This window comes from Fusarium coffeatum (assembly GCF_003316985.1).
Source record: "Fusarium coffeatum strain FIESC_28 chromosome Unknown BRIP53273_contig_77, whole genome shotgun sequence".
Classification (NCBI taxonomy): Eukaryota; Fungi; Ascomycota; class Sordariomycetes; order Hypocreales; family Nectriaceae; genus Fusarium; species Fusarium coffeatum.
The window spans coordinates 345,816-359,071 of record NW_022157873.1 but is presented as its reverse complement, the minus strand read 5'-3'; the positions used below and the strand labels follow the sequence as shown (position 1 = coordinate 359,071).

Below are 13,256 nucleotides of genomic sequence, written 5' to 3'. Positions count from 1 at the left end.
TGTTGTCTTGTTTTCAGTTTCTATAGGATTCCTTGACATTTAATCTTGATTCCGTAATCTAGTGGTCGTTTCTCTTGTGCCAAGGGGCAGTAGCCTCAAGGAGGTCCTTGTGAAGCTGAGCGTCGCCGCTGATCTTGTACACCTCGTCAATGACCTGGTTACGCTGCATAAAGATGAGGAAACCGCCCCAAACGAAATCAGCATAACTGGGAGTCTTTCCTAGGAAGAAAGGACCATCAGAGTTCTCCTTAAGAAGAGCCTCAACCTCCTGCACATGAGGCTTCGCCTTATCCCAAGCTGACTGGCCGCCCTCCTTCTGGTAAAGCTCATCAAGAGGCTGTCCGGCCATCTCAGTTCGTGTCTCGTACCAGTAAGGCTGGCTCTTCTCGCTCAGGATACGTCCAGGCACGTGGGTGAAGTAGATAGGTCGGAGAGCACCCATGATGTTGGGCATGATGGCGAACAGCTTTGAAAGAACGGGTGAGTCTGCGTGGACAGACGGTTCGGGGTAGTCCTTCTCAATTCGCTCGAGGATCTTGGCTGAGTCCATGATGTAAGTTCCGTCGGGGAACTTGACGGTTGGGATAGTCCATGTTCCTGTTGATGGGTTGGCGGGAACGCTGTAATTTGTGAGTCATGTGTATATGATGGGCGAGAGGATAACTTACTGAGGCTCAAGGGTGGCCTTGATGTCAGGGTACTCGAGCTGGTAATTGTTCAGTAACACACTCCATCATTTTGGACAATTGACATACCCATTCGGTCTTGTAGTCAATACCCTTAAAGTTCAAGAGGAATCGAGCTATTGCATGATGAGCGGTGATATCATGGAGGGGCAGTTAAGATAGGGTAACTCACTCTTCCATGGGTTAAGAGACCAAGCACCGTTAGGCTCACGGCTGGGAAGATCGAATAGGACGAGCTGCTCAGAAGACATCTTGAACGAATTGCTTGCTTGCTAATGTTGGAAGTTGAAGAATTGAACGGGAGTTAAGGTATGAGCTAATGTTGAGCTCTGGAAGCTCATGACCTGAGGGCGAGGGAGGGGCAATAGTGGGGAGCTGTTATGGATGGAGACGTTGACTGCCGAGGTCAGTACCTTATCAAATCGGATGAATTAGTCAATCGGGTCTATTTGACTCATTGACGTACAGTATCACAATAGTCTCTATGTTTAGAAAGGAGATTGTAGGTTGCCAATTATGTTACTCTGAAGAGCTTGCATTGCTGATTGTTCAGCGATCCATCTTTTGTCTCAACCCAACCCAATCTTCAAAGTGTACAGTTTGCATGAGAAGGCAAAGAACAACGGTTTCCTTTCACTATTAGTTCGGGTCCCTTTTTCGTATACTTGAGAGTCATTCTCGCATTGAACTGCCGAGACCAACTTCCTATTTGATCAATATGCTGTACTCTTGGTGTAAGCCGGCAGGTGCGAAGGACTACAAGTACCTTCTATTTGTACACTGGTAGCTTCCTGCCCGGCTTCCAAGTTCCTTCCAAAGTTGTCGCCTGTCAAACCAACATCGGATACTTAAATCGGACACTTTTTAACGGAAATATACGGCCATGAATCCACTTCAGAAGACACTCCAAACCAGCTGGGATCTGCCTGCGATAAGTTCAACGTGACGTTAGTCGTTACCAGTTTCACACCCTTAGTGCTTCTACTCTTATATTTTCGCCCCCAACTAATGGCAATCCCTTGAAGGCGACTCTCAAACAACAAGAAACTTAGAATCCTCAAGCCACCCATCTTCAACAACATGAGTCCAAACGCAGCGCCCCGTTCAGCCTTATCGAGACGAATTAAGCATTGTAGCGGAATTCCGCCACTTGCAGCGGCCGATTGGCGGGGCATACGAGCGATCTGCCCCTACAGCCCATCGCCAGATCCCTGTCTTGATGCAACGGTAGTGAGCCCAAGGAAGGATGGACAACCCAGACCGAATCCTTCGACGTCACAGACCTTCAAATCGTTGGCTGATTCCTGGGCTGAGACTCAGCCACTGGCCCTTGCTTAATAGGCACAGTAGGCTGTGAATACTGGTGTTACAGATGATCCTTCGGCTGAGAGCTTAGCTCTTAGCCTGAGGTGAGGTGAATAAAGGACCCTTAATCCCCCACTCTAAACTGGTTTCTTGGCTATCTTACACCTGTTGCTCAAATCTAGCAATAATGGCGACAATACAGAACACCACCCCTACGATTCTACTCGAAAAGCCAGTGCATGAAGTTCCACCGCGATCTCGTCCGAACTCGGCGTAAGTTCGAATCAAAAGCTCATTCCGATGGTTTCTGACATGAAGTAGAGTTATTCGCAGTGTGATCAATGATGAGGGCCTTCCAGAAGTCGTGCACCCCGATCAAAACGTGGGACAAAACGTATACTACGACGCCCCCATACCGGTAGATTCGGAAACAGACAAACGATTTCATGAAGCACCTATCCCAATAGGAACATTAGACGAACCTGCGCCTCCATTACCAGCACGAAAATCCACACCTCAATATCCTTACAGTCCAGATTCTTTCGCGCCCCAACAACCGCCTCATAGCCAACCGCTTTACAGCCAACCGCCTCACAGTCCAGGTAGTTACGCTCACCAGGGACCTCCACAGTATCACAACAACGGCGGATATGCCCAGCGACCACCATCTTACAGCGGCAACCAAGTGATTACATATGTGACGCCACTACACGAACTCGGAGATCACCCAAAATTCGTCGATTGTCCCTTCTGCCAACGCCGAGCTGAAACACGAGTAAAGAAAACATCTTCAAAGTTCACACAGTAAGAACCTCTTCAAGCTTTACCAGCCAATCTTCTAACAACAACCAGTGCCTCTGCAACAGCCCTAGGTTTCACAACCATTGTCGGTGCCGCTGTTCCATACGCTGGGAACTGGGCATGCCACACAACTCATTACTGCACCAACTGTGAACACAAAGTGGCCATGCGAAAATGGGGATCGAGAGAGATGAAGGCGTTTGGAACTCCAGATCATATGAGAGAAGTTTCACGATACCCGTCTGCGAGTTCACAAACGATGTCCAACGGTTCAAGGATGGGTTAGTCGTGAATTGGCGGAATGATTACGAGAGAGGGAGATATTGATACCAACAACGGGGAGCAGGTGCACGAGAACGAATGGCTGATACCATGTTATCAGCAGTAAGATTCACATTTTTCTTAAGAGGCTTGCTGAAGTCTTTCTTTATGGCTATTCCATATTATTGTATAGACTACATGTATACAAGTATCTGTTTCTGTTTGCCGAGCGTCATTTTCAAAGCTGTTTGCTGAACTCAATCCATCACCCGGGTTAAAGGGAAACAAGGTTTTTCTCAGCAAAGTTACACATTGAAGGCATCATGACTCCGGACTCACCACAAGCCAACAAACTAATGCTTGTCTCGCGTTTCGCTGGCTTACCCACACCGCGTCGCCCCTCATTCAGGGTCTTCGCGGGGTGTTAGCAGACAGCTTCTTATTGGTCCACAAGGAGGACTCACTAAGCTGAAGGGAGTTCTTTTTGAAAAATTTCGAGCTTCTCTTTGCTTACCGCTCTGGGTATTGTAATCCAAAGTACCGTACTGGGACCAGTCTAACATCAATCCCTCGTTCGTCATGGAACAAGAAGCTATCAATGCCGGCAGGCGCATCTACCTAGGTATGACCTCCCCCAGCCTTAGCTCCTAGACGAGGGCTAACATTTGATTCTTGATAGGCAACCTCCCTTACGAGGCAAAGCCCTTCGAAGTTGAAGAAGCTCTAGCTCAAAACGGCTTCGATACTCTGGACAAGATTCACATTTCCATCGATCCCGTCAGTGCTCGAAACCCCGGATATTGCTTCGTCGACTTCCACGACCGCGAAACTGCCGAGAGAGCTCTTTCAACTCTACCCTCGAAAGTATATATATACGGAAGATCTTTGAAAGTTGGACCTTGCGAACCCAAGAAACCTCGTGAGCAACGTGGCTTTCGAAACGAAGAATCGACTTCTCGACGATGGGGAGACTGGAATACGAGATCGAGCACAAGCAATAACTACAACGACGGCAAAGGCGAAAAGAAGGGACCTTATTGGGCTATCGACCATTTCGAGGATGTAGTGAGGGATCATGGTGGACGAAGACTATATGTTGGTGGCTTAGACAAAATGATTGATCAAGCACAGCATCAGGAGGAACTTGCACAGATCTTTGCTGACTTCAAGCCGTGAGTGAAACACTCCAGTTATAAGAGCTATGAGCTAACTAGGATTTCAGAGCTGCGGTTGGGAAGCGAATTACACCTCATGAGAGCAAGAAGTCATTTGGAAACAACCACTACTGCTTTGTTGATTTCGAAACCAAAGAAGAAGCTAGCGCAGCAGTACAGGCTCTCAACGGCAAGGAGATCGCAGGAGGACAGCTGAAGGTTTCAGTATCTGAGAGGATTCCTCAGAAGCTTGTGGGTCGTCAACAAGATATTGAAGAGGGTCGTCGACGCTTCAACAACAACAATAACAACCGTCCCAATAAGCCTGAAACGAATAATGCTATGGTATCCAACAACTGGCGCAGAAAGGATTAGAGGGAAGGGTTAGTAACGAGAAACGGTCTAAGATAACTTGGAAAGAATTACACTTGGGTACTGGGAGCTATCATGGGTGTTTGGGGCTATCATGATATCGAGGAAGATTTTTAGATGAGTATCATGATCATGGAATAGATAAAACTAAGAATATCATTGAATGGGCCCTAACTCTTCATCTCGATTCATATGTCCTTAGACACAAATGAAGGTACAAGAAAATCAAAACCAGGTGTAAGCGTTGGTTACTAGGTAGTTAGTGCTAGGAAACGATACACCTATGAGTCGAAGGACAACAGAGGTCATTACCTTATCAAGCATAGCCATTCTAACAGTGATATAGTTATCCAGAACCAATCTCTGCAATAATTATCATAGTGAATTATAAGCGTGGGTGTATCAGAAGTATTTATATGCCACGTTAAAAACGACACAAGTTGCGGACAATGGCTAGTTTCCAACCAATTATCGTGTGCCAGGATTAGAAGCTTGGTCTTGAGGTACCAGGGGCGATCTACCGCTGAGTGGGCCGGGGTAAGATCCTTAATTCTGCTGTTTGCTTGGCATCTGCAGAATCCCTTGTTACTTGATACGACTATCGATAAATTATACGTATCGGTAGCGAAATAAGAGGTTTCAATTTTTGTATAGTTCATCTAAAAGCGAGACAGCGTCTTGGAGAGGCTATGAAGCCAATTGCGGATGAACGGAGGGTTCAATAATGAATCTTCTGTTGGGGATGACTATTTACTGCAAGTCAGCATTCTCGCATAAGTTACTGTCGACAGAGTAAACCATTATTGCTTCCAATTGGATATACCTACATTATCGAAGTACTTAATTCCGTGGCGTCATAGGAAATGTGGGTGGAACTAGCGGTAGGCCGGGACTTGATGTACCTTGTCTTGTCTTGGAAATTTCCCAATGTAAATTCAGCTTAAGCTTCTCAACAAACTTCAACCTCGACATCGCAAACCTCTGTCGAAATGGGCGACACAATCGAACACCACGATATTATAATCTTGGGCGCTGGTCTATCCGGTATCAATGCAGCCCATGTCCTCAACGAGAAACTCCCTAAGCGCTCCTACACGATCCTCGAGGCTCGAGAAGCCATTGGCGGAACATGGCGCTTCTTTCGATATCCAGGCTTCCGATCCGACTCTTTCATGACCTCATTCGGTCTACCATGGCATCCTTGGAAACACGAACACAAGATGGCGCAGGCTGGAGAGATCGTTGAGTATCTTGAGGAGGCTGTTGATGCTGCTGGTATAAGAGACAAGATTCGGTTCAATCATAAGATGGTGGCATGTGAATGGCGGACCGATAAACAGAATTGGAGGCTAGATGTTGATGCTGATGGGCAGCGCAAGACGATGATCGCGAACTTTGTCATTAGCTGTGTGGGCTACTATTCGTACGACAAGGCCCTCCAGACCACAATTCCTGGTATCGAGAATTTTGGAGGCCAGGTGGTTCATCCTCAATGGTGGCCTGAAGACCTTGACTACTCGGACAAGCGTGTCGTTGTCATCGGATCAGGAGCCACGGCAATCACAATCGTTCCATCACTCGCCGAAAAGGCAAGTATGGTGACACAGCTTCAGCGCAGTCCATCCTTCGTCATTTCTCGACCTACGACCTCCAATCTCGACTTCTTCCTACGCACGATCCTTCCCTGGTCATGGGCATACTGGCTCATATACTGGAAAGATGTATTGATGGAACTCGCCGCCACCCAATTGCTCTTGAAGTTCCCCAATTTCGGCCGCAGGATTCTGATGGGAGAAATGCGGAAGGAATTGCCAAAAGACGTTGATGTCAACGTTCACTTCAATCCCAGCTACAACCCTTTCGAACAGAGACTATGTATGTGTCCCGAAGGAGACTTCTTCAAGGCGTTGCATAAGGACAACTGTGAGATTGTGACAGACACTATCCAAACAGTCACGAAGGATGGCATCCTTCTTAAGTCTGGTCGCAAGCTCGAAACCGACATCATCGTCACAGCAACAGGTTTACACTTCCAGCTCTTTGGTGGTATTGTCCCATCAGTAGATGGAAAGTCTATCGAAGTCGGCTCACACTATACCTGGCGCGGCTGCATGGTCGATTCCCTTCCTAACATGGGCTTCGTGATGGGTTACGTGACTACCTCGTGGACACCCGGTGCTGTTCTCATGGCTAAGATGTTGACAAGCGTCATCAAGGAGATGGAGAAGAAGGGAGCAACAAGTGTGATGCCTGTACTTGATGACAATGACAGACTTAAGCCGAAGAAGTTGCCTGTTAATGCCACGAGTAACTACTTTGTCAAGGCTGCTGAACGAATGCCTAAGGTTACTAACGAAGGCCCTTGGTACGGACGTGTGAACTTGGCTAAAGATTGGTTTGCGTATATGAGTGGGGATGTGACCAGTGGACTTCTCTATGGCGGGGGAGGAAAGAAGAAGGATATTTAAACTGATGCGAAATCATGAGAGGAAACAATGGCGCCATAGGGTAACCTTTAGAAGCTTCTTGGCTTATGGCGATGGCAATTTTAGAAACGATTTATGAATGATGAACTATAAGACTGTATCTTTCAGAGTCTCTTCCTTGCGCCACATACTGCAAAGTATAAGAGACAATAATGTGACAAGTACAAGACCTTGACAGGTGGGTGTCAGAAGAGTTGTCCTCCAAGGCTTAGGGTATAGAAATAAAGTAGCCTAAATGCTGGCCTAAGCTGGCATAAGGTGATCAAATTATTTCGTCTCATGCTCCAGGGGCCAATTCTTATGACACCCTGAGGCTTGATACCAAACTACGCCATGGCTTTTACTAAAGACAATCCAAAGCCACCCGCGAAGCCCAGCTTCTAGAACAATAACGATTGGAAATACCACCCGTAAAAGTGGAACGCTCCAAACTGTTCCCGTCTGCTTCTCTCGGCTGCGTTAAAGCATCTTAATCGGCGGTTCTCCGATTCGTTCCCTTTGTTCCCTCACGATCTTGAAATGTCAAGAAGAAGTCGGAGCTAGTCGAAGCATGTCTTATTCAGACCTTGGAAGGCTTGGTCACTTACCGCATTGAGCGAATGAATGTAGGTCGTTTAGCTCAACCTTGCTTCGACAACCCTGCTTACAGTTCTCGAACGATGGACTGATCTGGGCATCCGAATCATTGGGAATCTAATCCTAATCCTGCGCTGCCCCAGCCAGTTCTCGGCTTGCAGCTGCCTATCTTGGCCAAATTCAAGGCCCTCGCTGTTTTGCGGATCAATTGAGATGAAGTCACATCACTTTGACCCGTAGGTTGCGATTCCACAACTACAGGGAGCAATAATACTTTCTGCTGCCATTTGAATATGGTGTTCTTGGCCGATCAATCGTTGATGGAGACCTGTTTCCAAGTGATCGTCATCTTATTTGTTGTTCAAGCCATACGTCTCGTGCAGCGCTGGCATCGTCTGCGCCATATTCCCGGTCCTAAGGGTACAGGGTGGACATCGTGGTGGCAGCTTCGTAGAGCGCTCAGCGGACGCTATCATGAACATTTAAAGAACGCCTCAGATCAATTCGGTAAAAGACAATTAAGCCGGTTAATAACCAGAATAACTAACAAGGTGAATTCAGGTCCTCTTGTCCGTATAGGTCCCAATGAGCTTCTCTCCACAGACCCCATTGTGTTACGGAGCATGTCTGCCGTTAGAAGTACTTACACAAAAGGAGACTTTTACACCAGCGGACGAATAGTTCCCAATGTCGATAACGTTGTCTCTGAAAGAGATGAGGTTAAGCATAAAGCCATGCGAGCAAAGATGGCACCAGGCGTAAGTAACTCACTCAACCATGGCGGTTTACAAGTACTGATAACCTGCAGTATGCTATTAAAGAGAACGAGGGATATGGTTTCGAAGCTGGCATAGATCGTCAGCTTCTCAACTTCATATCACTCATTGATCGCAAGTACTTATCGTCCACCAGCAAATCGACACCCCTCGACTTTGCAGAGAAAACGCAATTCTTTGCTCTCGATGTCATCGGTGATGTATCCTTCGGAGAACCATTTGGATATCTTTCCCAAGACGAAGATCTCTATCAGTATAACGAGATCAACGAAAGTTCTCTTCCTGTCATGAATATTGTATCTGTGTATCCTTGGCTAGGAAGGATTGTTCACCGATGGCCCTTGAGTTTACTCTTGCCTCGTGAAGAAGATCAGGTCGGATTTGGACGACTGATGGGGTAAGTGCTTGAGTATAGGCGTGGGTTCAAGGCTGATTGTTTGAGCAGGTTTGCAACTCAGCTTGTTCGTAGAAGACTTGCTGATGGCGCTGCTACGACGAAGGATATGATGCAAGCTCACATCAACAGCGGCATGAATGAGGAGGAACTCATCCAACAAGCTTTCATCTCTATGTATGTATTCCAGAGCCCCGAAGGAGTATGGTATTGACAAGCCCCAGTATTGCCGGCTCTAACACTACAGCCCATGCCTTACGCATGATCATCCTCGCCCTAATCGCAAATCCAACAGCATATACGTCTTTGATCACTGAAATCCGCCAATATTCTTCTCCCATCAACACACCCATCTCCTGGAAGCAAACACAGAAGATGCCATATCTCCAAGCCGTCGTACGCGAAGGTCTGCGCATGTGGCCTCCCGTCGCTGGCCTCGGTTTCAAGCAAGTCCCTCCACAAGGTGACACCATCAACGGCTTTTTCGTCCCTGGCGGAACTCAAGTTGGCCAAGGTTTCTACGCAGTTGGACGATCGAAGCTGGTCTGGGGCGAGGACGCAGATGTCTTTCGTCCTGAGCGGTGGCTACTTGCCGGACAGGAAAGATTGAGAGAGATGATAGCTGCATTGGACTTGCACTTTGGACATGGCAAGTATTCATGCTTGGGAAAGCCGATTGCACTTATGGAAATCCACAAGGCTGTTTTCGAGGTATGTCGACTATTGATGTGTAGTTGAATTGTTTCACTAACCATTTACAGTTGATGAAACGATACAATTTTGCTATATTGAATCCTGAAAGACCGATCAAGACTCAGACGTCAGTCTTCATGTCTGCTTCAGACTTTTGGGTCACGATCACCAGGCGAGATGAAGGAGGCATGCAATAGTGCGAGCAGGGGAAATAATTGTACTGAATCTTGATACACCCTATCTAATCTAATTCGTGTGATCGTCCAGGTGGGCAACAGAAGAAATGTCCTCTAAGGCTTAGATTACCAAATAAAGTAGCCTAATACTGGTCTAAGCTAGCATAAAGTGACCAAATTATTTCGTCTCTTATGCCTCTAGGGCCAATTCTTCTGACACCCTGAGGTCGTCTCAAATAGACCAACGAACAAGGCAATATGTTGGTAGCGCATCTGAGTCGGTTTATGGCCAAGTAGACTCGATGAAACAAGCTGTAACGACCTGTATAACTCCTATGATATTCCCTTTTGCCCCGGAAAGTAATCGTCGCACTGGGAGCCAGGTTCCTTTAGATGGTATGGTAACTCGAGGTTCTTGTCCCAGAACGTCTGATATAAACAATGATGTATTCGTGCTCAAGGCTCTCGCCTGATTGCTTTAAGTAGAAAGCAGACCGCCCCTTCCTTTCTATTAAGTCTCCTCTTCCTCAGGTTTTCTCGACGGCGTACCCAACGTCTCCAACCCTCTAGCCCCTACCATCTCCACAGGTGCATTCGCCGGAACGTCAGCCTTCCCCTCAACCACCTTCCCTTGTGCCATGACCTCTTGGTATTTCTTCCCTGTCTCATCCAACAAACTCTGCACCTCCCCTTCTCTTTTCACAATCTCCTCACGCTCCTGCTTAAGCTTCTCCACTCGGTTCTGTTTACCCTTCATCTCCTCTTCCATCCCCTTCAGCGTAGTCTGTAGACGTGCTAAGCATTCCGTCAAACTAGGGAGAGGTGATATCTTTGGTGGTGCTTGTAGGAGATCCTGGCCAGGATCTTTACGGGGTTTCTTTAGACCGTCCATGCCTGCGCGTGTCTGTGCAGTTTCGTATGCAATTCGTCGCTCGGCATCGCTGTCGGATGATGAATCAGATGTGTGGCCTTCGGCTGCTGTGATGAGCTCTTCCATCATCTTTCGATCTTGTTTGCGTCTTTCTTTTTCGGCACGCTTTCCGAGTGAAAGGCCTCCGTCTTCAACATAGTTATCGAAGCCCTCCCCAAGATCCTCGTCTTCTGCTATTAAACGTGTATCATCCTTCTTTTTGCGCGCGAATGGATCGTCGTCGTCTTCAACTGATAGAAAGTCCTTCTCCAAGGCTAGTCGTTGTCGCCGTTCCTTCTTTTCGCGAATCTCGGCCTCGGAAAGAATGGCTGTAGGGTGTGGTTGGCTCAGCTCTGAGGACTCAACAACAAGTGCACCCTCTAGCTCTGAAGCATCCAGGTCCATCATATCGGTATCGTCGGGAGGTAACGTGGAGGTTTTTGCCGGAGTATTTGGTGTGGATGATTGGAGCTCTTCGAGGTACTCTTTGCTGTATTTGGGTCGGTCGTCATCGTCACCAATTGATCTCATAGGAAGCCCTTTCGTTCCAAGTCCTCTTTTTATAGCGCTGTTCTCCAATGCGCGACCTAAGGGTAGCTTCTTCGGGGTGAACACCTCGGTCGGCTCGTCGTCGCCTGCAGTATTATCATCTCCGTCAAATGATAACCGCGAAGCCTTGGACTTCTTCTTTCCCTTCGTTGAGCCTGATCGACTGATAGCTGGTCGAACAACTACTGGTCCGTCGTCCTCATCGTCATTGGTGGCTGGTGCATCCCCAAGGCCCTCGCTGTCTACTGGATTAAAGCTCTTTCTCAAGCCCGACTGTCTAAATGGTTTTCGACCAGATTTTGCGCCGAATAGTGGTTTAGCAGGTTCTGTAATTGCAAGGGTCAGCCTTGATCTCATCAGCAAGAGTCGCAAGTCCAAAATCTGGGAATACTCACCATCGCTGGTCCCGTTATCGCCGCTGGGCGCCGTGGTGTTTTCACTTGGATCATCCTCATCAGCGACCTTGATGACCTTGGCTTTTCTTTTCGTAGAGAAACTCATGATGCGATTGTCCTCTTTTTTCTATTACTGGCGCATTAAAAAAAGGTAGAGTTTCGCGACGCTACGCGCCTAATTAAAGTGACGTGCATTTCTGACTTTTGGGATCTTATCTCCACGTGACGTCGAATTTCCCATCCAGCTGTGAAAGGCGGTAGCTCCAGGCCGCGATCGCGTCGCATGAAACAGTATCCAAGCTATTTTATATTGACAGCTCAAGATGGCACCCGCGCAACCTGAGCTCAAGAAGGTCAGTATCAGTCTTTTCTGTGTCGCACAGCTGTCAGATTACTCCCCAGCTTCTGATCGGCCTAAAGCCTTGCGACCTGCTGCCTAAGATTCATTGCTAACTTTTCTGCAGTACCTCGACAAGAGACTGTTCGTCCAGTTGAACGGCAGCCGAAAGGTCATTGGCGTCCTCCGCGGCTACGATGTATGGAACACCCTTGCGACTCTATTGAAACATTACTAACAGGGATAGGTCTTCCTAAACATTGTTCTCGACGAGGCGGTGGAGGAGAAGGACAACGGCGAGAAGGTTCGAATTGGCATGATCGTACGTTCTCCCACATTTCCCTGCTTTGCACTAAAGAAAAAATTGCTAACATGTCGATAGGTCATTCGCGGTAACTCAGTGGTGATGCTCGAAGCGTTGGAACGAATCGGCGGAGACGACCGACGAGGAGGAGGCGACCGATGATCCCCCTACTGAAAGCAGTGGAAGTACGGAAAGAGAAGATGGAAATTATGTGATCATTATTGGCGTTAAGGTCGAAAATTGAGACACCGTCCTTGTGGACACTTTGCTTGGGACATGTCTTTAATAGACAACAAGAGAGGATGCCCTCAACTGTTGATACTGTGCTCTCCCTACTCCTTCTTTTCCCAGGCCTTTTCGTCGTAAAAGTCCATCAGCTGGCCAGCGTACGCCTTCTGCCACCCCTTGATACCTCCGACCAGAATCTCGGCCTTGATCTCAGTCTCCTCAACTTCATCGAGGTAGTCCTGCATCCACCCAGCACATCGTGGACCTCTGCTACCACAGCTCCCTGAGCATAATTAGTCAACGGTTGCAGTAGTTTCTCTGAGAATCAAGTACTTACCACAATAAAAGATAATTCTCTTTATGCCTGCCTGTTTGACCAGTTGATAGACCTGAGGACGGGTCTGATAGAACGTGTGAGCGGGGAGGTTGATAGATGTAGCAATGGTGCCGCCCTCCCAGTCTGTTCTTCGAACGTCGACCAAGAGAAAATCTCTCTTGGCGTTCTTTCCAAGAGCCGCATTCACTTCGATGAGTTTTGAGATAATGGCTGGATCGGTTCGAGGGCATTCGGCTTTAGGCTCAGGGAAAGCCTCCCACCACTCCTGCTGCGGGGCATCTTGCGGGGCGCCGTCTCCCATGATGTGAGTTTATAAATGTGGTGTTGAAGTAAGTTACTGATTCAAGTCTGATGTTGTTGTTTGTAAAGGAAGGGTGACTCAGTGAAGATATATCCAGGATGCGAAACGGAAGTCTGACGTGGGTATAGTAGGTTGATGACGGTGTAGGTAGTGCAGCCCGGAACGTTTATCCCGAGCCATGATTTAACAGGACGATTCAGGCAGTCGCTCCCGAT

At 47.7% G+C, this 13,256-nt stretch overlaps 8 protein-coding genes across 8 annotated transcripts; 5 read left to right on the top strand and 3 right to left on the bottom strand.

The window, feature by feature from the left end:
• Nucleotides 1-58: 58 nt before the first annotated feature.
• FIESC28_03721 (uncharacterized protein) lies at nt 59-937 on the bottom strand (the record flags this gene model as incomplete). Its single annotated transcript, XM_031157870.1, has 4 exons — nt 59-620; nt 669-706; nt 756-802; nt 859-937. 4 exons carry the CDS (start codon nt 935-937, stop codon nt 59-61), a joined length of 726 nt encoding a protein of 241 aa, XP_031018130.1.
• A 1,241-nt stretch (nt 938-2,178) lies between these two features.
• On the top strand, nt 2,179-3,078 carry FIESC28_03720 (uncharacterized protein; the record flags this gene model as incomplete). Its single annotated transcript, XM_031157869.1, has 3 exons — nt 2,179-2,264; nt 2,313-2,795; nt 2,844-3,078. 3 exons carry the CDS (start codon nt 2,179-2,181, stop codon nt 3,076-3,078), a joined length of 804 nt encoding a protein of 267 aa, XP_031018129.1.
• A 554-nt stretch (nt 3,079-3,632) lies between these two features.
• On the top strand, nt 3,633-4,582 carry FIESC28_03719 (uncharacterized protein; the record flags this gene model as incomplete). The annotated part of the gene is made up of 3 exons (XM_031157868.1): nt 3,633-3,675; nt 3,733-4,225; nt 4,276-4,582. 3 exons carry the CDS (start codon nt 3,633-3,635, stop codon nt 4,580-4,582), a joined length of 843 nt encoding a protein of 280 aa, XP_031018128.1.
• A 986-nt stretch (nt 4,583-5,568) lies between these two features.
• On the top strand, nt 5,569-7,047 carry FIESC28_03718 (uncharacterized protein; the record flags this gene model as incomplete). The annotated part of the gene is made up of 1 exon (XM_031157867.1): nt 5,569-7,047. The coding sequence occupies one exon, from the start codon at nt 5,569-5,571 to the stop codon at nt 7,045-7,047; it is 1,479 nt and encodes a 492-aa protein (XP_031018127.1).
• Nucleotides 7,048-7,934: 887 nt separating this feature from the next.
• Nucleotides 7,935-9,701, top strand: FIESC28_03717 (uncharacterized protein; the record flags this gene model as incomplete). The annotated part of the gene is made up of 6 exons (XM_031157866.1): nt 7,935-8,148; nt 8,203-8,399; nt 8,450-8,814; nt 8,863-8,988; nt 9,036-9,522; nt 9,573-9,701. 6 exons carry the CDS (start codon nt 7,935-7,937, stop codon nt 9,699-9,701), a joined length of 1,518 nt encoding a protein of 505 aa, XP_031018126.1.
• A 490-nt stretch (nt 9,702-10,191) lies between these two features.
• Nucleotides 10,192-11,640, bottom strand: FIESC28_03716 (uncharacterized protein; the record flags this gene model as incomplete). Its single annotated transcript, XM_031157865.1, has 1 exon — nt 10,192-11,640. One exon carries the CDS (start codon nt 11,638-11,640, stop codon nt 10,192-10,194), a length of 1,449 nt encoding a protein of 482 aa, XP_031018125.1.
• Nucleotides 11,641-11,857: 217 nt separating this feature from the next.
• On the top strand, nt 11,858-12,337 carry FIESC28_03715 (uncharacterized protein; the record flags this gene model as incomplete). The annotated part of the gene is made up of 4 exons (XM_031157864.1): nt 11,858-11,887; nt 11,999-12,070; nt 12,119-12,193; nt 12,254-12,337. The coding sequence occupies 4 exons, from the start codon at nt 11,858-11,860 to the stop codon at nt 12,335-12,337; spliced, it is 261 nt and encodes an 86-aa protein (XP_031018124.1).
• Nucleotides 12,338-12,507: 170 nt separating this feature from the next.
• FIESC28_03714 (uncharacterized protein) lies at nt 12,508-13,041 on the bottom strand (the record flags this gene model as incomplete). The annotated part of the gene is made up of 2 exons (XM_031157863.1): nt 12,508-12,686; nt 12,741-13,041. 2 exons carry the CDS (start codon nt 13,039-13,041, stop codon nt 12,508-12,510), a joined length of 480 nt encoding a protein of 159 aa, XP_031018123.1.
• Between the last annotated feature and the right edge of the window lie 215 nt (nt 13,042-13,256).